Source organism: Pantherophis guttatus, chromosome 4, assembly GCF_059756535.1.
Source record: "Pantherophis guttatus breed Tessera chromosome 4, ASM5975653v1, whole genome shotgun sequence".
In the NCBI taxonomy this organism is placed as follows: Eukaryota; Metazoa; Chordata; class Lepidosauria; order Squamata; family Colubridae; genus Pantherophis; species Pantherophis guttatus.
This window is the reverse complement of record NC_142066.1, coordinates 55,252,501-55,276,230: the sequence shown is the minus strand read 5'-3', so window position 1 is coordinate 55,276,230 and position 23,730 is coordinate 55,252,501. Positions and strand designations below refer to the sequence as shown.

Here is a 23,730-nt window from a genome sequence, read left to right as displayed (position 1 = left end):
CCGCAGCCTGTGAATCAGCAAACCAATGTGGTTATTAGAGGGGGTGCACTAGAAAGGAAGGAGAATAAATTATAGAGCTGCAGAAGGGGCTATAGCAACTCTAGATGGAAGGCTACCTTCCTCCCACATTAAAGTAGACTGAAACTTGGGTTGCTCATCATTGTAGGCAGTGTCCACTGATGACAATAATGTGTTATGCAGAAGTTCCTGGTAGTGCAATAATCCACATAAAACTACTAATGCGAGTAAAGAGGTGAAGAAAGTTACCATCTGCATTTTTTTGCAGAGCTGACCTCTCAGGCCTTTAGATCTGATTTCTGTTCAAAGAGAATTTTTTCTCCCTCTGTAAGGTGATGGTGCACTAGTTTTGCATCTAACCTTGGAACTAATGCTGCAGAGATTGCTGGAGTCACACAGCAGGGCATGTTTGTATAGGGAATTGGTGCTACTTTTTAAAATTACTTTTTATTTTTTTTAAAAAAATAATTACGGAATAAAAATGTAAGGAAAAAGAATAAAATAAAAATGATGAGGCAAGAATAAATAAATGAAAGGGAAGAGAAAAAGAAAAAAATACAAAAGGTACTCTACATGGAGCTACCCATGAAAAGAACCTGGAAGCAACTCAGAATGCAGCTATATAAGCAATCTTAGGTACCCAAAGGACGGCACATGTAACACCTCTGTTGCACAAGCGTATTGGATGCCGGGTTGCTTCTGTGTCCAATGCAAAGTGTTGGTTATGATCCTTAAAGCACTATATGGCATGGGGCCAATTTACCTGTAGAGACACGTTCGCCCCATTACATCGGCCCATCCCACTCAATCAGGTAGGTAGGTTGCGAACCTGGTCAGTTGAACAATTCTGACTGGCTAAGTGAAGGAAGAGAGCCTTCCCTGCCATTGCCCCCGCCTTTCGGAACATTCTGCCCCCAGTGGTAAGGCAGGAACCCACTTTCCTGGCCTCTTGTAAATGTCAAAAGACCTGGCTATGTCAACTTGCTTGGGGCCTTCAGGGGATGCATGCAGCCATGGGGCTGGTTAGAGCCCTGAAGCCCCTTCCCAACCTTTTAAATTTTATTCTTATTTTTAACAGTTTTATATTATAATATTTAAACATGCCCAGAATCACTCTATGAGGGTGATAAAACCTGTATAAATAAATAAATAAATAAATAAATAAATAAATAAATAAATAAATAAATAAATAAATAAATAAAAATATTAGATCGTCTTTGCAGCAGTTATAAATGTATTCAAAATGTATTCTCTAGAAGTGCTCTCTTTTCGGCACTGGGTACTGAAAAGGTTCGCCATCGCTGCTCTAGAGTTAATGGTGCTTCTTTGTTAAAAAAAAAAAGTTGTTCTTTGCTGGGGCTGACCAGAGCAGTTTCAAAGGATTTTCAAAACAATTTAGTCTTCTCTTGTGAACTTTATTTCTATCAAAAATAACATATGAGGACCCAAACTCAAATATGGCAGTGTAAAAACTTTGTGCAAGGAAGTGGGATTTATCTACATAGACTTTTTGCTATGTGAAAGAAGGCTGATTAGAGGGTTTGGTCATGTCTTGTCTTGCTATTTTTATAGTAAGCTCTTTGGGGTGAGAACAGTCTGCTTCTAGCTCTGCAAATTTTCCACTGTATTAGATGAAGAACAGCCTGATGAGGTGTGAGAGAATCATACCATGTTTTTCCAACATTATGTTGTAGTAGTAGATAGAAGGTTATATGTGCAGATTTTATTGGATTCAAGTTTTCTTGAATTTGTCTCTTGGGAAATAAGAGCGTAGGCACCTAGATATAAGAGTGTAGGCACCTAGAGTACCTAGAAAAGGAAGTGATTTTGTTTTAGCTGTTGTCAGGCCACCAACACATTTCAAGCAGCACTTGTTTTTTACTGCATGCACTGTGCAAAACCTGGCTGCACCCTCTATGTATCTATCTATCTATCTATCTATCTATCTATCTATCTATCTATCTATCTATCTATCTATCCATCCATCCATCCATCCACCCACCCACCAACCCATCCATCCATCATCTATGCAGTTCAGCCTTCACAATAGCAAAGTACAGGATAACCTCCAACTTCTTTTTGTACCAATAGAGAGCAGGTGGTGAGGGGAACATTGCACACTAGGCTTTGTTTAGTTTTAATACTACCACACACTTAAAATTAAAGCCACAAAAAGGGGAAAACCTGGAAATGCAGATTCCACTCACAGTCCAAAATAGGATCTGTTTGGTCTTCTGCTCCTAGCCAATGTACACAATTCTGTATCCTATCACCTGTCTGCCATGACATTGTGGCCAGTATCCAATTATCTGAGACAGCACATTTGGTCTAATTTTATTTCCTTTGAGAGTGTGGCAACTGCCAGAGTGACATCATCATTTCCTTGATTTGGCATTCATACACAGGAGAAAGAAACCCACTCTTCCATTCATTCTTGTTAGCAGAGTACAGTTCATTTGTGATTTGGCAATGTCGCTGCTGAGAGCTAGTTTGGTACAGTGGTTAAGGTACTGGACAAGGAGTGAAAATCAGGAGATACTTGCCTTGGATATGAAAGCCAAGTTAGTGACAGCCAATCACTCTTCTCAGTCCAACGAAAAGCAATAACAAATCACTTTTGAAAACGCTGCCTAGAAAATTGCATAGGCTTTTCCAAATAGTTGTAGGAGTCATAACTGACTCGAAAGCATAGTATGTATGTACATATGTATACAGTATATATGTGAATGTGTATATGTAAATAAATATATATATATATATGTAAATATATATATATATGTATATATATGTAAATATATATATATATGTGTGTGTGTGTGTGTATATATATATATATATATATATATATATATATATATATATATATATATATAGGTCTTTGGTTATTCGGGTCTTCTCCCACGTAAAATTGGAAGTGTCTTGGCGACGTTTCGACGAAGTCTCATTCGTCATCTTCAGGCTGGTGTTCTCGGCTTCGTGCTTCCAGGAGCAATATATATATATATATGTAATTGTAATTACATATTGTAATTGTGTACTTAGGGTAAACATAGGTTTCCACCCATTTAGTATATAAAATCATTTCCCTTTATATTTAACTAAAATATTTAACTATGTTCTTTAACTAAGAGAGATTAACAATGTTAATACATTTCATTTCTTTTGCATTGCTGTAAAGATATTGCTGATAATTCCTTGAGGAATGCAGGCATTAGCTATTCTGAAGTTCTGTGTAAATCTTCAGAAAGCAGTGTTTACAATTTGTGCCTTTAACCCTTACATATTTTTCCTAGATCAGTCTTGTAAAATGGAGACATGGAGCAGTGGAAAACACTGTCTGATTTAAACATGTTATACAGATTCAACTGGATATTTTTGTATTGGATCAGAAATTAATATTTGGGGCACACTTTTCTATTTGGCATTTGGCAATTGGAGATTTTGACCAATTACTCACCAGTATTTAATAAACATTATTCCTAGCAGTGCATTCTAAATTGCTTATTTTATGCCTAGACAGATATCACTGAGTAAAATAGCACTGGGCTTTCTTTCTTCTGGTACCATATATCCACTTGTTTAAAAATAATTATATTAAATAGCATCCTCTGTCAGAAAAACAAAATGTGAGTACACATTTTGATATACATAACTGTGTGTGTTGAATTCAAGAGCCAGCTCCGACTTCAGAGGTTAATTCCACTTTCCAAAGAAAAAATCTGCTCAGAAATAGAATTAGATATTACCTTTTTGATTTTGTCATTTTGTCATTTTGAGCTGTATGAATAGACTCTTCCCCAATCCCTATCTGATCAGCCTTGCTTTGAAAGCAAGTACTACAAATTTTCCAGGTTTGTCTCTCTGGATTCTGTCTGCTTATTCAGAGCACAGATTGCATAATGGTCTGCATATTTCCTGTTTATGTTCATTTAAATGCGCAAAAGTATTTAGAACCAACAGCAAGTAGAGTTAATAAATCTCCAGTGGTCACATGGAAAGAACAGATGTGAAGAATAAACACTGTATGTTATTTTGGCTGTGTAGGTATCAGGAAAAAAAATTTTTTTTAATACTCTTTGAAAATCAAATGGCAAATGGTGGAAGGTGTAATTAGGGCAGCCAGTAGCAAATTGCCAATAAATTTCAAAGAATGCCAAAAACAATGAAGAGCTGTTTATGTCAGCTGCTTTGTTGTTACTAAGGAAAATGCTTTTGAGGCGTATGGGACAATTTTTGTCTGTTGTATTTCAGGTAACAATATCTGTACCACAAGAGGAGCAAATTCATGTCAACAGTGCCTGACTGTAAATCCACGTTGTGGTTGGTGCTCCCAGGTGGTGAGTCAAAATTAAATCTATACTATAACATAATAAGCACTTGTCATGAAATACTTAAAGGACAAGTTTGTTTGTTTTTTGTACACAGAGCAAAACAGACACAAGGGCTTTGAATTCTACCCTAGATGTTCTGATGCTACCCGTAACAAAGCAGGGTGTAGCCAAGTTTGAAAAATGCTGTCCTATCGCCTTTGCCTCAGATTCTTTTATGGAGGAAAAAGCGCCAAAGAAAGAATGGGGAAATATGAGAGAGTTACTGGTGAAATATTGCACCATCTAGACCTCTGATAAAAGTATGAGTTTCAGGCAGGTTGTTGCACAATAAAAACCTTGTATGGAAGCATGCCCAGATTCAACCATCTGTAGTGAAATCTGCTTACCGACTGTGTAGTTAATTGTATATTTAAGAAACAGAGTTACAGATAAAACCCACAGGAAGGAGAAGCCAGATAAAAGCATTGGGCAGATTAAAATATTCAAATGCTGTTGCAGAGTTATCATACAAGGCTTTGGCAGTATTTCTAAGAATAAGAAACTGACATCTCAGAAAGCTTTTATTTCAGATGCTTAGAGTTTGTGGAAGAATGTATTTCATCAATATTCGTTCTGAATCAACCATAATTGATAGTCTTTGCTAATAGTTATTCATGCCCAGGTCACTACTTGAATGGATTCTTGTAATGCACTCTAAATGGGGTTGCCCTTGAAGAGTATCTGGAAGGTTCAACTGGTACAAAATGCAGCAGAGCAGACAGTTATGGGTGCCCCTAAAGTGGCACATATCCGTGAACTGAATTGGTTGCTAGTTTGCTATTGAGTGCAATTCAAGATTCTGGTTTTGACATTTAAAGCTCTACATCAACCCAGAGTCAATGTATTTGAGGGACAGCTTCTTCCTGATTATATATACCAATCCCACCAGGTCAGTTGGAAATAGCATGTTACATGTCTTATCTGCTAAGGAATTCCATTTGATGGGGACTCAAGATGCATACCTTTTCTGACATGGCACCCGTACTTTGGAACATCACTCCCCTTCAAGGTCAAATTAGGCCTTGGTTTTTCCAGGAGACTTGAGGATCCTTTGGGAAAAGGGATCTCATGAGATGGTTTTATTATGTTTGAATTTTTAATGCATGCATTAAAACATGTTGCATGCATGTTTCTTGTTTTTTGTGCTGATTTCAAGATGCATATAAATTTAATTAATTAAATTAAATTAATTAAATTTTCCTTTCACTGTGTCAATTTAACAAGCTGCAGTATTGACAGAATATTACAGAAAGTCTACATTGGGAAAATATAACAAATTAGTTGCAACTGTCTTGTAGTTTGCAATAGAAGAATTATGGTTGAATAACTCTTAGAAATACATGGTAAAGGAGGATGAAATGCTACATGTAAATAAATAATCTGAATAATGTATTTCTTTTAAATCATAAAGAATGCTTTTCCATGGTTGTTAAATCCCAAGAAGCAAGGCCTTTTGGCTCCAATCTGCCAGGAATAGGAGAAGATTTTAAATGAGAAGCATAATGCACCTCTACCCATTTTTCTAAAGCCTTTTGATTCTGTTCCCAGATTTTTTTCAGTTTAAAAAACATGTCTTCTCACTGAAAGTTTCTTTATTGTTTGAAATAATTGTAAGTTGCTTCACCAAGTAGCTTTATTTTTGTTTTCGACCCAAGATTAAACACCATGGAATAAAATCTCAATGATATTGTACAGAACACAAGTTGGAAGAACACTTGGCAAACATATCCCACTAGTGAGATATTAAAAGAATCTTACACAATGACCCCTAAAATGCATTCATTCTTTATAAGCAGGCTAGAAAACATACGCAATTTTAGGAGCCACTAGTGAACTCCAAAGAGCTATTTGGTATCATTTGGGAGGCAAAAATTGTATTTCTTCATCACTGAGAAGTAATCAGGCAACCTTGTTATTTACCATACAATTTTCCTTTCTGTGAATACGTGCATTTTCTGGTTCTATCTCCTGGTGTAAGGCTTGATAAGTTACTAAATGATAACCCATAATCTCTGGAAAATCTTCAAAACTCCTTAAAGACAAGATTACATGGAGATTTCTAAAGAGAGCAGTATCTGTGCCTGCTGATATATTGACAAAGGAAGAAGACCCAGTCATTTTATATTAATAAGTATAATTGGTAGATTCCATAAATTTGAAATGTACTGCTCTCTACCCTGGAAACCTCACAATTTAATCTTAAAACTATAGGTTTCTGAATAATAAATGTGGAAGTAAATTGCAATTTACTTGTGGATGGAGGATGCCAATATGTAAACCAAATATGCAGTGAGGCGTATGTGGCATCATTAATTAGGAGTCTAGCTAAAAGATAGGAGTTTTCCAGGCCAAAGCTCAGTCCAGGCTGCCATCTCTCAGACTTGCAGCAGATCTAAGGTTTTTGCTACAGGCTGAATCATGTCCAAGAGCATATTAAAGGAATTTAGAAGTGACTTGGGGAAGTTATGAAAGAATCATTGAGGGGATTTGGGGAAGTAATTCAAAGTCCAAAGATTGAGGCAAATGAGAGAAAGAAGTTCAAAATAACCTCACCTTGTTTAGTATAAGATGAGACAAATAAAAACTTTTGTCAGACTTTTAAAATTCTGTTATTATACATGGCAGCAATAAAGTACTATCCTACTGTCTATTTCTTGTCCTATCTTGAAAGCATGAGTTTCCTCAGCCTGGAAATATAACCTGCGATTAGTCATCTCTGAGACAGAATAGCAGAATGAGAAACAAAAATGGTACACAGAATAAACCTTAATTCTCTGTTTATATCTTCTTGTTCTCTTGTAGGTCCCAAGATATTGAAAAATCAGATCATTACATTCATCTCACCAACAGTTTTAGAATTTAAATCTCTTTCTTGGGTTTAGTAGGAAAAGAAATAAAATTTGAAGCTCATCATCTTTGTTTTGAAGCACCAGTCTTACCTGGACTCTTTCCCTGATCACAGCATCCTCTAAATCAGGGTGGGGAACGATGGTCCTTTTATGACTTGTGGACGTCAACTCCCAGAATTCTGGCTCAGGAGTTCTGGGAGTTGAAGTCTACAAGCCATAAAAGGACCATCGTTCCCCACCTCTGCTCTAAATGCTCAGCACAGCTAGCATCCATGGCTATAATGAGGCATATCTCTATCCATGTCTGACTGTCATCTAATCCTCTAATCCTCTGGCTAGTGAGATGGGCAGCATATAAATTTAATAAATCAATAAATCCTCACTGTCCTGCTGCCCCATTGATGGAATGAACAAGGAAGCAGGGATAGGTGCTGTAGCTCTGAACTCATACTCCTCTCATTGCAAAGCACCTCCAGGTGCATTTTCCTGCTGAAATTTTAAATTACTCTTCTACCTTCCTTTATGTCACCTTGAATGTCCATCCATTTTGGTGATACACACTTTTTGTTACAGACTATGCCCAGAAGATCACTGGCTTTTTCCCAGAAGCAGGAATGCCATCTCAAGTGAATCAATAGTCACCAGGCTCTCTGATGTGTTTTAGAACTTCCTTTAGAAGGAATGCTGTAATAACACAATGGCTATATGTTTGCCTTACATATAGAAGATTGCTGGCTTGGGACTCATCAGACTCATTTTTTGCTTAATTATTAAATCTTTCTCTGAATTAGGTACTCTTCTTTGGACTTTTGTTAAATTAAAGCCAGAGATGCATTGTTTCATCTTTAGATGAATTATTACATCTTTAGATGAATTATTATTTCATCTTTAGATGAATTATTATTTCATCTTTAGATGAATTATTACATCTTTAGATGAATTATTATTTCATCTTTAGATGAATTATTATTTTATATTTAGATGAATTATTACATCTTTAGATAATTTAGATTTAGATCATTACATTTAATAATTATTAAGGTTATTACATTTAATCTAATAATCTTTAGATTATTACATTTAATAATTAAAAATGTTTCTGCTGGGTTCCAAGCCATCAACATTCTATGTGTAAGGCAAACATATAGCCATTGATATAGCAGAATTCTTACTTTAAAACTGGTTTCTTGTGCTTTATGCATGTGCATTTTGGTGGTTTAACTTCATACACATAAATAAGTTTAACTTTGTACGTTTGTGTATATATAAATAAATATACAAATTATGTACTACTATAGTTTAAAACCATCCTATCAGCATCCTAAAATGATAATTTTAACATTTTCGTACTGAAGTTATCTCTTATTTGCTTTTTCCTGACAGCAGAGTTTCTTTGGAAACTCATTAACTCAGTTCATTATAAAAAACACACTTTGAAACAATAGTATCATATGAAGATTTACTGTAAAACTCAAGTTACTTTCTTTTATAGGTACATAAATAAAAGCCTGCTTATTGATGTACCTATATTGGTGTTATAGCTTAGTATATGCTACATGTTCCTCTTTCCTTTCCAGTACATGCTGGTTGCAAACGGCTAGTGTGTTTCCTCTTTTTTCCCTCTGTCCAATTGTTAACTGTCTTCCTCTTAATTCCTTTCCTCCATATTCTTCCAGTTTCATGAATCCCTTTCTTATAGGAAGCATCCTGTTAATCCTTTATTTACTTCAATATAGTGCAAGCAGAAACTAAACATTCAGAAACAGAGTACTCCAGAGACACTGTTATGGTATTGAACTGGTTGTTTTCTAGAAATCAATGAAAATGGTTCATGATGATCCAGATCCATATGAAAAGGTCAGACCATGTCTGAAATACCCTAATAATTCAGAGGATTAATTTCTGAATAACCTCTGGATTAACCCCAGGAACAGTCAGTTCAGTGTGATCCAGAGGAAAAAAAGAACATGTTAAGATTTTTCCAGAATATTCGGTTTCTAAATTGTTGTTTTCTACATAATCATATATTATTTCATCACAGCTACCTATTTTATAATAGCCTACCTTGAGGATCCTTCAGTTTTTAGACATACTATAATTTCTAGAAAGTTATCCATCCAATGCCTCCTCAAAGTGAGGATCAGGATTGGTACCACTCATATTGAAGTGGTCAACCATCTTCAAATTACATGCTAACATCACCAACTAACATCCAAGGAAGATAGACAGCCTCTTCACAGTTTGAAGAAGAGAATCTGCTTAATTCCAGGAATGCAACCTTGAGGTGATTGTCCACCTGCGTGAGAAGCAGCCTTGTGAAATCCTGTTTATAATCCATAGACACATTTTTCACAAGTCAAGAATTCTTTCTATAGTCAGGGATTGGTAAAGTGGGGAAGATATATATATATACAAGGGATTAACTAAAAAGTGTAGAGGGGAGGTTGCTATGTAATATTAATCTGATAAAACTGAGAAATTTACCTCAGTTTTAGATTTCATGGATTGGGTATGAAATAAAAATATTATTGCTAAAACCAGGCTGGATTTAGAAAGGAAGGATCAACACTATATAATATTTTGGTTCTTTACCACCTGGCAAAAAAGTACTCTGTGCCCCATCAAGGCTCCCTTGTTGCTTTTAAATCAGCTTTTGATTTAATACTGAAGAAGAGACTGTGGGACAGTCTGAAAAGTGAAAAGCTGTTTGTGTTTATCCAGTCGCTCTATTTCAAGACTTCTCTGAAAATTAGATGTGCCCCGTGAGGATATCTATATAAGCAGTTCCAACATATATTAAACAAAGTTGTATATTAATCCTATTACTCTTCAATTTATGTCTGAATCCAGGAATTCAAGCACTCACTGTTCCAGCCCACCATCCATCCAATCATGTAACTACTGTATACCAATGATGTTCTTATTATGTATACTTCATAGGTGGAAATAAGAAAAGCAGTTAGAGCATTAGCTTTATTCTACAGAGTACAAAAAGTATTAACAAATTATTAAAAAACCGAAGTCATAGTTTTTGCCCAACTGTATCATAAAATCTACGAATGTGAAATAAATGGAATTCCAATGGAACAGATACATACCTTTAAGTACCTTGGTGTGCAATTTTATACTTCCTTACACTGGAATGTTTTTTGGTTTTTTGTTTTTTTTACTGTACAGCTATTGCAAGATTTTATCATTCAAAAGGTATTATGTTCCTGCAGCCTGCAAGGTCTTCCAAGAGAATCCCACAGTTTCTCTACAGCTCCCAAATTTGTTCTCCTGCAAAGCTCAATATTATAGAAACAATTCAAAATATGTTTATTGGACCCGTTTTGATGGTTTCAAATATTATTAACTAGAAACAGGCATAGTTTCAATGGTTCCAGGGCATGCTTTCTTCTTCTTAACTTCTGACTAAAGTAAATTTTATTCCGTATAAGTTTGGCCCCTTTAATATTTAGAGATCATTTTAAACATTAATGGCTTTAAAAGCTCTAGGTAAAATTTGGTTGCTGGACTTCTTTATGGAAAGTCTATGTACATTAGACTTTAATAATGCTAGGACTGCCTTTAGGTAACGAATCTGAGATACAGATCTCCAAACAGGCCTAAGTAATGTATCACACCCCAATATTTATTATTTGCTTCCAAAAGGGTCCTTTCCAACCACGTGTTTATCATCCTTTCTGATTTTAAAATTTCATAAGGCTAGCATTTTAGCAAGATATAATGCTTTTAGCAGTCCTTGGATGTTTTAAGGGTATTTCTGTGCATCTTTGATTATGTTCATGTGGTAATAGTTCAATAGAATTGCTAGATCATCTCTAGACTGCTACCTATATAATTATTACCTATATAAATCTAGACAGGCCTTATACATCCTATTTTCAAAGAAATTTCCAAGTAGGGAGTGTGGTTTAATGCTCTTACTCTCAGACGATTCAAAAATATCAACTCATGTCACCCAATTCTATGCTACCATTAGTATGATATGTCATAACATTATTTAAGATTAGAACTTCTTATAATAGTATTTTATTTGGATTTATTGTAGTTTCTGTATTTTCAATTATTATTAGACTCTAATACATATTGTTTTTCTCATAAACACATACATATACGGTATATGGAAGGATATAATACTTTTTAAATTCAATATCCTGAATAATAAATTCAAATTTATTTATTACAGCCCTGAATAGTAAATTTATTATTTATTATTCAGGGCTGTAACAAATAAATTTGAATTTGAGCATCTCATGAGTTTAATAGAGCTTGTGAGACATCCTGGCTGTTGTTCCCATAAGGAGATATTTGTGGGTTTGTGATGGCTGGACCACAAGGCTTTATGCCAGAATTACTTGCCAGTTTTCTATATAACATGTTGGAGAAGTTCCTTTTTTAAAAAAAAGTTGACTAGCTCAGGCCAATACATCAACAGTTCTGCCTACTCTGCCAGCTGCTGCAGTTTCTCATCTTCCTAGACAGCAGCTATGGCTACAAAATTGTTTTACCTCTGAGAAAGCTTCCAAAAATGGCAATATTCTTCTGGCTGGGCCCTGAGACACAGTTCACTGAAGAGATGTAAGAATTAACAGAGGCATCTCCTGCTTCTTGCCAAAAAACAGGCCCTTCGAGTGCAAAACCTATTAGCCAAGCAATTTCCTAACATGTTGCTTTAATTTAACAAATGAGATTTTTCCCTTCATTGTGTCTTCTATCCTCCTGTCTTGTTTCAGACTTGGACTCTTCCTTGTTTCCCTATTTTTTCCTAATAAAATCACTCCAATGAAAAATACTATTGCCAACATTTGAAAGGAAGAACGAGTGGATGAACAGGGTTTTCGGCTCTGCTTTTCATTTTACAATGCACATTTTCTCACATATTAGAATTAAAAACAACAACAACAACAACAACAACAACAACAACAACAACAACAATAATAATAATAATAATAATAATAATAATAATAAAATATGGAAATAACAATGGGATAATTTAATTTACAAGATCCTAGTCTAAATTCTGAGGACAAGTGTTCTGCAAAATCTGGTTTCTGAAGAAGGCCTATTAAAATGATAAACAATCGGAAATTACCTCTTTTTCCAAAGGCCATGCTCATACTAGGACAGAGACCACTGAAAATTAAGTTCTCCCCTGGAAAGCTTTCCAACTGCAATTGATGTGAGTAGACTAAGTAGTAAGAACAAGGTCTGACAATGAATTCTGGATTTCATGAGATATCTGGGAACACTCAATTTCCTTGCAAGCATGTTCCTCGGTGGCAGACAAGAAATGGGCTATTTAGCTCTGAATAGCTTTGTTTGCAATGTCCAGTTGCACAAAAGTGTTTCCAGATGATAATTTTCCTGTGTAATTGTCTGCTCTTGCTCACAGGATTTTACAGAGGGAGTTGACCATGTTGTTTTTCCATTTGTAATTCTCCTGTAGTTCCCTGGGACACCTTCCATTTTCTTTTACCATTAAAAAAAAACATTAAAAAAGAAATAATGCAATAATATTAGGAGCCTTTTGTCTGAAAATACCTAAAGCATGTTCTGTTGCATTCTCATTTTATGCAGAGCCGTAGTGAAGTCCCACAATGCACTTTGTGGCTAAGATATGCAGAAACTCATTTGATATGCTAAGGTATATTTGAGACCTAAAAATGTAAAGGAAACAGCAGTCTAATGTTTGAAAAACTTTACTTTACAAAATAATGAGATAGCAATTGTAGAAATGCTTGAACCACTAATCTCAGAAGACTTCCTCAGAAGTGCTCTTAGTGTGTTTCTCTATAGGATATTCTAGCATTTGTGGTTTTATTTTTCTTTGTCAATCAGTCAATATGTTTACTGTTTTGACCACCAATCATAACAATCTCTCCCCTATATAAAAATAACATAGTTGGAATTAAGTGTACTGAAAAACAAACATATTTGCCAATAATCCTGCAAAGCCACACACTTGGTGGTTGGATTCACAGATCATGCTAAACTGAAATGTGGTTTGCTTGATTTGGGATTAAGGTGCTATGTGAATCCAATTACTAAGATTTATAAACAAAGGTCTATCGTAGTGTGAAGTTTAGACTCATATACAGTAATTGTGGTTTTGTTAAATATACCGTGTTTCCCTGAAAATAAGTCAGGGTTATTTTCTTTTGACCCCTGAAATATGGCCTTGGCCTTATTATCGAGGTGGGGGGGTGTCTTATTATTTTTGAGGTGCAGGACCTTAAAATCTCAGCCCCCAGCAGGGGAATGATGTCGGAGCGCTGACCAGCTGCTCTGCCAGGGCCGCTAAGGCCGCTGCCTCTAGCAATCGTGGCAGCTCCCCAATGCCCGGAAACTTTTCTTCTATCATCCCCCCGCACACACTCCCATAAAGTTGGCAGGGCTCGGTGGTGGAAGGATGCCCTGGAGGAGAGTGCCAAGTCCGACTCCCAAGCCGAGGCGATGCCCGATATGGAGCAGGTCAAAAGGAAAGCGAGCGGGGATCAAATGGCATGGGGCATGAAGGCCAACAACACATGTCATCTCAGGCTCTCCTGTGGCTGACATCAGCTGGCGCCTCTCCGGCCAGCTCCACCAGGCTCTGCAGCATTCTGGATGAGAAAGGTTCCAGAGCATGAAGTGGGAAGGAGGTGGCGTTTCTGACAAGCCTGTATGCAAGCAAGCTCCATACAAGCTTTGGGAGCAAGCAAGGTCTGGCAAGCTTTCGGAGAAAGGATTGTGGGAGATCGGGGGGATGGAGGCTTGGGGAGGAGTCTTGTCTGCGGACAGAGGCAACGTGTGAAAGGAGGGTGAGGGAGCAGGAGAAGCATGGCAGGGCAGCCTGGGGGTCTTCTTGGACCTTTTCTCCCCCCACTCCCCTGGCTGCCAACCAAGGAGGCTGGCTGGACTGGGCTGGGTTAGGCTTGCACGGCCACTCTCAAAGCGGCCAAGGGGGCTGGGGTGAGGGTCTCTGTCCCAAGGGTCAGCCAGCCACCGCTGGTGGGGGGAAGGAAAGGGGAGCAGGAGAAGAAGCGCTGGCTTGGATTGCGAAAGCCACAGACTGGCTCGATCGCCTTCCTCTTGAAGAGCCTGCAGGGCAAACAGGAGATATGGGGTTTGGACGAGTGGCAGAATTCTTGCTTCTCCACCACCCCACCCCTCCCCACCTGCTACTGCCCCTCACTGGCAAGCCAGATTCGGGGAGCTGAATGCGCTGCCGCTGCCTGGGAAGAGAAGTACATGAGAAATGGGTGCTCTTGCAGCGCCTCCTCTCTCTCTTCTTCTCCCGAGTGGTAGCTTTGTGTCCGGCTCACCGAATCTGACCTGCTGATGTCAGGTGGCAGTGGCTCTGATGTTCCCCCTCTCTTTCCACCCCCCGCACATGTGTCTAAGTATTGGGGGGAGCTTATTTTCAGGGGGGCTTATTTTACCACATGCATTTATTATCCGGACATGTCTTATTTTCAGGGAAACATGGTATGTACAAACTATGGCAATATTTTTATTAAAGTAAAATACAAATTGAAAAAATAGAAACTAAGAAAAATATGTAAAAGAAAACTAAAACTAAAACGTGTGGACAGGAAAAAAAGGAAAGGGAAAAATATAAAGAAAAAACATATATAAAGAAACAACTTCTCCCTTCAGTCATTCACAAACAATTTCAGTAATTTATTACCTTTCAGCCAAAGTTATCTTCATCCCATATCTTGTCTTTTATCTATTAACAAATAAACCCTCATCAATAAATCTTAATTACCAAAAGTCCATTGAAAGAAACACACACACACATAAACACATACCCATATATATCACAAACATACACATACACAAACGCATCTCTAAATCAATTTCATATTTCTTTATTTTACATAGTAACTTATCATTTTCTCTAAAACAAGTAAATCTATTCTTTCCATATCTTATCTCATATCTATAAAAAAAAAATCTTTAAAACTTCATTCAAACTTAATCAAGAAAAAATGCATTAGAATTATTAGAAACAACATATTGAAAATCTCAGTCTTTAATAGCCCTTCAAATAGTAAAGTTATGTTCTCTTCTTCTCTCAGAAACTCCTTTGCATGATTAACCATTTCTTTTAGTTTCAACACTATACCTTATCACTTTCTTTAAAAATACAACATTCTTCTTCTCATATCTTGTCTATAAACTCTCTTCTTCTCATATCTTGTCTATAAACAAATCTTTAAAGCCTTGTCATTCAGTCACCGTTAAGACTGGCTCATTAAATGCTACTAGGAAAAAATGAATCATGATTGAATGAAATTACTTTATATTCCTTCTTTTTGCCTTTCAGTATGTTGATGTTTATTCCTTTTAAGCAATGTCCCAAAAGCTAATTTGTTTTTCATTTTTTCTTTATCTATTTCCAGGAATTCCTTCATTAAACATAAAGCATCACTTTTGTAAGTGCAAAATAAAAAAGATGTACAAGTAAATCTTCTGTGTTGAAATTTACATATCCAAGTCACTCATTTTTAAATCCATATCCAAAACAGCATGATTTTCAGTTGCATCCTCTTCTATCTCCTTTTTATAATCCATTTTACAGTAGCAGATGATCTTAAGACAGGGGTATCAAACTCAATTTCATTGAGGGCCACATCAGGATTGTGTTTGACTTTGGAGGGCCAGGGTGGGCATGGTCAATGGGCAGGGCCGGATTTAGATGAAAAGAGGCCCTAGGCTATTCCACTTATGAGGCCCTTTCACCTATAGTGAAAGTGTAATTTTAATTTTGCTAACAATTTGAATGTAGGCCCCTCTTGATCTTGAGGCCCCCTCTTGATCTTGAGGCCCTAGGCTGAAGCCTAGTTAGCCTATAGGAAAATCTGGCCCTGTCAATGGGATGTCACTTGTGTTGGGGGTGCCTGTGGTGGCCCAAGAGCTCTGCCAGTGAAAATGGGCTCCCAAGCTCTGTTTTCGGATGCGACGGCTTCCTGCAACCCTCTGCCAGTAAAAAAGGAACTTGGGAGGGCCACCCACGGCCATTGTAAGCTCCATTTTTGGCTGTGACTGCCTCCTGCAACCCTCTGCCAGCAAAAATGGAGCTGACAGAGGCACCGTGAGCTGGTCCTTTGCTGTTTCCAGGGTGGCCCCATGGGCTAGATCTAAGCTCCCCATGGGCCTCATCTGGCCCCTGGGCCTTGAATTTGACACCCCTCTCTTAAGAGAAAGTTCTGAGTACAGTGTTCCCAAGTATCTTTGAATTTTTCCAGAGTTAAAATATTTTTCTCCATTCTGTATTAATAGTTTTCTTCTCCTTTACTACACTCTAGTTCTTTCTGGTTGCCTCTAGTGATCAGCCTTCAAGTCTCCTCTGATCATGTTCTTCTCTAATCCACATTTTCCAATGGAAATATTTTCTTATTCTTAGATTTAAAAACTTTATATATATAAAATAACCCACAGAAAGCATAATTAGTTTCAAAATCTTATCTTCAGTCCATGTGACTCCTTAGTAACTTTCCAAAATCAATGTTCTATCAACCTTTTGCTGCTTATTTCTGAGTATTTTTTCTTTAAGTCCTTAAACTTACATGTCTATAAACCAGTTAACAAGCCATTTCCAGAAGTGATTAAGAGAGGAAATGAGTTAACCTAGTCCTAGTGTCTATCTGAAGGCTCTAAACTGCCACTCAGGTGAGATGACTTTCTCTCAGTTCCCTGAGGTCTGAAATTTTGTTGGAAACCAGAGAAGCGATTACAGATTTGAAGACAGCAGAGCCAACAGCCATCACAAAAAAGGGAATTGATAAATGGAATCAGCTCTCTGAACGCCTCTCTAGATCAAGGTGAGAACTAAGATTGCTCACAAGTGCTCCGTACAGCATTTCCCCACAAAAAGATCATAAAACAGTGATATGAATAGATGCAAGAGCTCAGAAATTGGAAAAATTGCTTTAGTAGTATTTGGCTACTATTTGCCATGATGAACAGTCTAGAATAAAGCACAGTAATCCAGTTAATACTTTTGTGCATGGAATCACTCAAATGTATTTTTATTTATCAAATTTAGAGACTATCCATCTCGCTCATAAACTTCAAATACCAAAATTACATCAATATCTTTGTGGATACATTTATACAAAAAATAAAATTTTATCTCTTGTGTGGGAAGAAAAGTTGATACAGTAAAGTTACAGTTAGCAGAAACTTGGCTATATATTAAAAAGGCTCTGGGTTAAATCTTACTTCATCCATCACATTTCCAGGGTTGTATCCAGAAGTCCAGTTCTGGCAGCAATCAGTCAGAGAAACACTGTAGCACCATTTCCTCTTTTCCTCTTTAACAGAGTTCTTTTCATGAGAAAAAAAGACTGAAGAATTGGGGAAAATAAAACATAGAAAGATTTCAAGGGACAGGCAAGATCATCCTTATGATCTACCATATATAATTCTGTATATGAGATACTATGATTACAGATAATCCTCAATTTACAACCATTCATTCAACGATTGTTTCAAATTATAGTGGCGCTAACAATGGACTTATGAACAATGTCTAAAGTCACAGCCACTGCAGCACCCCATGGTCACATAGTCAAAATTCAGATGCTTGGCAGCACCCCCTCTTGTAATTTGTGACTGCAGAGATGTTGCAATTCCCCTCAACTGCCTATCTTCCCTGATCATGTCTTTTTCTAGCCATGCAACCCATTCTCATGATCTTGTGGAAAACTTCTGGTTTTCCCCAGATTTTAGAGAAATGGAGCTCCTGCCATTCTCCAAATAGCACACTTATTCTTGTGAGACTTGGGGGAAACCCATAAATTTTCCGAAGGAGAATAAGATCCACAGTTCAGAGAAGGAATGGAATGCACAGCTTGAAGAAAAAAATGGGACATGTGGCTTGACGAACAGCATGAGATGATAGTAGTCACCAAGGTGCAGCAGAGTTGATGAGCCACAGAGCAGTGGGGTAACTATGGCTTTGCACAATGGTGTTGGCATGAATGGCTACAGTGTGAAGAAGAGGCCTACAGGCAATGGCAGCTGGTTGAGACTCAGTACCTGCATAGTTACTGAGTCATTGTACAGGGCAACCAAAAGGACTTAGGTCAGGGGAAGATAGTTAGGTAGGGAGAATTGCAGTTATCTCTAGTGGATTTTTACTGATCATGAATGAACAATGAGGTTTTAAGGATTTATTTATAGAAAAGAAATAGATATCACATTTTGTACTTTAAGAAAAACTTGCTAAAATTGTTTACATTGATGAAATGTGTTTTTTTTTCTTTACTATATTCTTTTTTCTTTACTATTTTTCTTTTGTGCAGTTTTTTCTTTTTATTCTTTTAGTTTGAATTCATTATTATGCTTTCAATCAAAATGTTTAATAAAATTTCTATTAAAAAAGAAAGAAACAAAACACTAGGTTGCACCACTCCTAGCCATAGCAAATGTCATTTTTTCCAGTCAGGAGACCATAAACACAGTAAAAAAAAAGGATCTTTGTAAATATGTCCATAATTTATGTAAAATGTGTATTTAATATATTCTTTAATAGAATTCTTCAGGAGCAATATTTGGCCCATGGCCAGAATTCTCGTTCTTTATCCTAAAGTTATTTTCAATTTAAACTTGACTCCTGATGCTTTATGGATATGTCCATGTGGTTTTATTGACAATAATATAGACTTGAATTCCCACCGCTCTCAGATCTATTGCAATTCCCTAGCCTATGGCCTAGCAATCCTTGGAGACCACTCATTATAATAGTTTTTGAACCTACTTGCTGAACCCTTTCCCTTAGTTTTAAATACAAAGCTGTGCCCTTTAAGAAGGGACAGGCAGTCGATATCCTGATACAGGTCGTCCTCAACTTACAACCACAATTGAGCCTAATCTTTCTGTTGCTAAGCAAGACAGTTGTTAAGTGAGTTTTGTCCCATTTTATGGCCTTTCTCACCACAATTGTTAAGTGAATTACTGCAGTTGTTAATTTAGTGACATGTTGTTAAGTGAATCTGGCTTCCCCATTGACTTTGCTTGTCAGAAGGTCACAAAAGGTGTTCACTTGATCCCGGGACACTGCAACCATCATAAACGTGAGTCAGTTGCCCAAGCATCTGAATTTTGATGAAGGGGATGCTATAACAGTCATAATTGTGAAAAATGGTCATGTTACTTTTTTTTAGTGCCGTTGTAAATTCGAACTGTCACTAAATGAATTGTTGTAAGTCAAAGACTATCTATCCTCAGGTAGAGTAAAAGAATAACCTTTTCTGAGTGAAGGAATGCCAGGTGGTTGCCCAATCTTTGCTAAACAGTCTCAGACATGGCTAGGATACAGTTCACACTCAGTTCACACTCACAGCCATTGTCTGCATGAACTTATGAGGAAAGATAAAAGTAAACTCTGCCTCTTCACATCCCCTAGCAGAAATCTTGATCAAGATGCTGCAATTTTTCCTGGAGGGATCAGTGGGGGGAAAGAAGGAACGTCCCCATCTCAATTCAGTCTGGCTCATTCTTCGTGCTTTGAGCTCCATCAGTTCCTAGTGCTCAACTGAAATCTACGAAATGTACCAAGATGTTTATTTCTTTAAAAACTAAATATGGTGATTCAAAACCTATTTTAGTGTGAGTCTATTTTTTTTGGAAAAATGTCATTCAAAACCTGAATGATCTTTTCTTTTTTCCTATAGAACCACACAAATATCGCTAAGCCTCAGGATGATGCTGTATTTCCTTTCCATGTCCTCTGCTTTTCTGCTTTCCTTTCCATAGTATCTGCCTTGCTACATTCTGGTGCTTATTCCTTTTTTGGTCTTATGTTCTCTCCCTTGTGTGCTGGAGGAAATGATAAGTCTTTGGGAGAGACATTTTTTTGTTTCCAGCCAGCTTTTTGGAATGGTGACTAAGCACAGCCATATACAGGTTTAGGGAATTTTGCCTCCAAAAAAAGCAAAATTTCCTGGCAGTTTTTCAGAGGTTAATAGGATGCAGCAAGTCAGTACAGTTTATTAAAGGCTGCCAAAAAAAGTGGGGGGAGTGAGTGAGTTACAACATGCTTATGATCCCTTTTTGGAGAGTTTTGCCTTTATAACTAGAGCACAGAGACACATGTCATGATACAGATAGAATTTTGCATTTGAATACCTTTCAGCCAATCCTAAATTTCACTTTTTTAATGATTTTATACTTGCAGAAATGGCCATTTTTAATCTCAAAATAAAATTTGTTTTTAATCAAATTAATCTGTGAATTATTTTCTAATATTGGCTTTTCCATTCATGTTATGGTAAGAAACCTGGAAAGAAGAATTTTAAATCATTCCAAAAGAATGAATGCTCACGAACTCAATATTGATGATAGTTGGAAATTCTTCCTACAAAGATTATTTATTTCAAAACGTGTCATGAAGATACACAAAGTGTGACGAAATGGGGTTGAGGGGTACCCCGGACCGTGAACCAGCTCATGAGTAAACACACTGAGACTGAAATGATTCTGACAGAGGCGTCTTGTGTAAAAATATAATTTACTTTAAAACATTTAAAAAGCACTATGTCTTTAAGAAAACACATTAAAAACAAAGTCTTATCTGGGTATGTGAAGCAAGGCTATCTCCCTAGATCCCTCTCCACAATACCAAAACAGTTCACAAAAGAATAAAGCTAGCATGAAGGTAAGCAGCTTCGGCGTCGATACATCATCAAGGCAATCATAATGGGAGCAGCACGAGCTTCACAGCTGAAAGTCACCTGAAGTAAAAACAGTTCAAACAGCAAACATTGCTTGAAGCTTGTGGGAGGAAGAAGGTCCAGCAACAGCAGTCCCGATGATAGCTTGCGTGGTACAAAACAGCAAAAGGCAAGCATCCGTGGGAGTCTCTCTGTAGCGGCGTCTGGAGTCCTTATCTGCATTCTTCTCCCATCTGCGGCGTTGCAACAAGCTTCCTGCAGGAGCTGTGCATTTAGGCCTAGAAGACTAGGCCCAGGTAGCAAGCAAAAGGTCCTTGCTTATATAGGGAGTTAACCTGCAATTAACTAGGGCGGGGAAGGCTTGCAGGTAATTGCCAACAGCAGATGGCTTGATTAAAACCATACTGTTTGTGAGTAGGCAGATAGCCACAGCAATCCTGGAAACACTCGTGACACAAAGTCTGCTTAGTTCTCATTTCCCTTATCTTGCTTTACAGTGTGGATTGGACAATGGTATTTTCCAGATATGTTGGACTACAACCCTTATTATTTTCTATCCTATATTCAGAATGGATAAAGTTGTGAAACACATCTGGAAGATATAGGTAGTCCTTGACTTACACCTGATTATTCAACAACTGTTTGGAATTACAATGACCTTGGAAAAAGGTGCTTTATAGCCCATAAAACATTTTTGGCCATTGTAAAATGTCATTCCATCCCCCCCCCCACTAATCACATGACCATATTTTAGACACTTGGCAACCAGTTCACATTTATGACTGGTTGCAGCATTATATTATCATATGACCACACATTGTGAGTTTTTTGCCAGACAAAAAACACCCATTCAGGAGAATGGATTTGGACTTGTGATTGTATGATTCACTTAGTGAAAATCTGCTTTCTAGCGAATCTAAATCGTCCAGCACAGCTGTTCCCCCCCTTGCTGTCCTACTTACCTTCTTAAGCCTCATTTTTCCTCTCGAAGTGCGCGTTTGGCACGCACTGGATATGCGCGCACAGCGAACCAGTGGCAAACCTCGGAGGATTTCACCACTGGTCCAGTCACATGGATGCCTTGATATACAACAAGTCATGACTTTTGAATAAAATTCCAATTCCAACTGCAATCATAAATTAAGGATTATCTGGTTATATCCATTTGTGTCAGAAGCACTGATTAAGATTAGCTAAAAGATTAACCGGTGGCATCACCATTACCTTGGGGATGTCCATGGTGGATCCTTTCATGCCCCTCTCAAGGAGCCGAAATTAGGACAGGAGCTCTTTCTGCCATGTAACAGCACTTGGGTCTTAAATGTGGGCTTGCTAATCTCCAACCCTGCAACCTAACCACATGAACCACTGCGCTCTTATCAAGTGTGAGAAGTTGTTTTAGAACCCGATGCACAAATGAATATAATTATTATGATACGAGTATTCCCAAGTCTATCTCTAAATTTCTATTCCAAATGTTCTCCTTAATTAAAAAAATTCTCTTAATTAAGGTTGAAATTAAGTTGGTTGCCTTTTCATCCTAGTGTAAATTATTGGGGCTGAATGTCTAGTACAGAAAATGATCCTTTGAAAATTAGAACAGTATTCACTTAGCAATAACATATTCATCATTTATAGACAATTCAGTTTCAAATTCATTCGTACAATATTCAAAACCAAAAGTTCTTTTTATCTTCTTTAAATCTTTCTAATAGTAGTACCTAAGGAAAACATTGACATGTATATCCTTCTTATGGTCAGATCTTCTCCTGATTTTATTTGCTCTCTCCCTATGAAAATATTAATATGTTATAATAAAATAATTATTTATATTTAATTTTCACTTTGCTTCTATAATATGTTTCCTGTAATGAAACCACTTTTTGGATTTATATCTATTCCATTTTCTCAATATGGCATGTCTAACAAAGTGATCTTTAGAAAATACATTAACTTTAGCGTACCAGAAATAATTCTGCCATCCAAATGTCAAATTGTCTCTTTCTAACTCCAATAATCTTTTATTTCTCAGCATCACCCAATCTCTCATATGGATTATTCTTTTAATCACAGAAATTCTTCCCAATAATGACAATTCTAATTTTTCCTTTCTTAATGTAACTTTTTAAACTTCATTTCATATTTTAACATATTTTGGAACAACATATAATTTATATTTGTCAAATTAATACCCAAATATTTTACATTTTCTCAGTCTTAAAATCTGTTTCTTTCATCAGTTCTGATAAATCTTACAACTTCATATTTTTATTATCTTCTATTTAAAACCACCTAATGCAACAAATTATTTTAATTTTCTCATTAATAATTCAATCCCTTTAAAGTATTTTCCAAAACCAGCATTAAATCATCTGTAAAAGCTCTCAACTTGCCTTTTTTATTTTTACAACCATTTTCTTATGCGCTTTCATTGTGCCTTATATTTCTATTTAAAACTTCAAAAATCAAAATAAACAGAAAAGGAAATAACGGACAACCTTGTCTGGTTCCTCTCTCACAAAGTTTTGTTAGATCTCTATTAACAGTTATTTGTGCTTTCTATGAGGCATAAACTGATTTTATCCATTTTATAAAATTCTTTCCAAATCCATGTCTTCTAAAACTTTAAATAAAAAAGTCCAATTTAAATTGTCAAAACCTTTCTTTGCATCTACAAAAATTAATGCAGCTTTTTTTCATTATGCTATTCCAAATGTTCTATAATGTCCTTCACCTTTCACATTATTTTTAACTGTTTTTTAGGTAAAAAAAAATACAATGTCAGGATTTCAAGTAATAATCCCATATCAAGCAAAACTCCGA

General features: G+C 36.7%; 1 protein-coding gene across 3 annotated transcripts in view; it reads left to right on the top strand.

Moving 5' to 3' along the window:
• The window catches only part of ITGB3 (integrin subunit beta 3), a 72,595-nt gene that overhangs the window by 14,717 nt on the left and 34,148 nt on the right, over positions 1-23,730 (top strand). For 2 of the 3 annotated variants that reach the window (XR_015734211.1, XM_034415988.3), the window contains exon 2: positions 4,270-4,355. The exons of the other annotated variant lie outside the window; for it this stretch is intronic. Coding sequence is in view for 1 of the 2 variants with exons in the window: in XM_034415988.3 (XP_034271879.1) it covers positions 4,270-4,355 (86 nt within the window). In the remaining variant the exon portion in view is untranslated. The remainder of the gene's footprint in view (positions 1-4,269; positions 4,356-23,730) is intronic. 3 annotated transcript variants of the gene reach the window in all.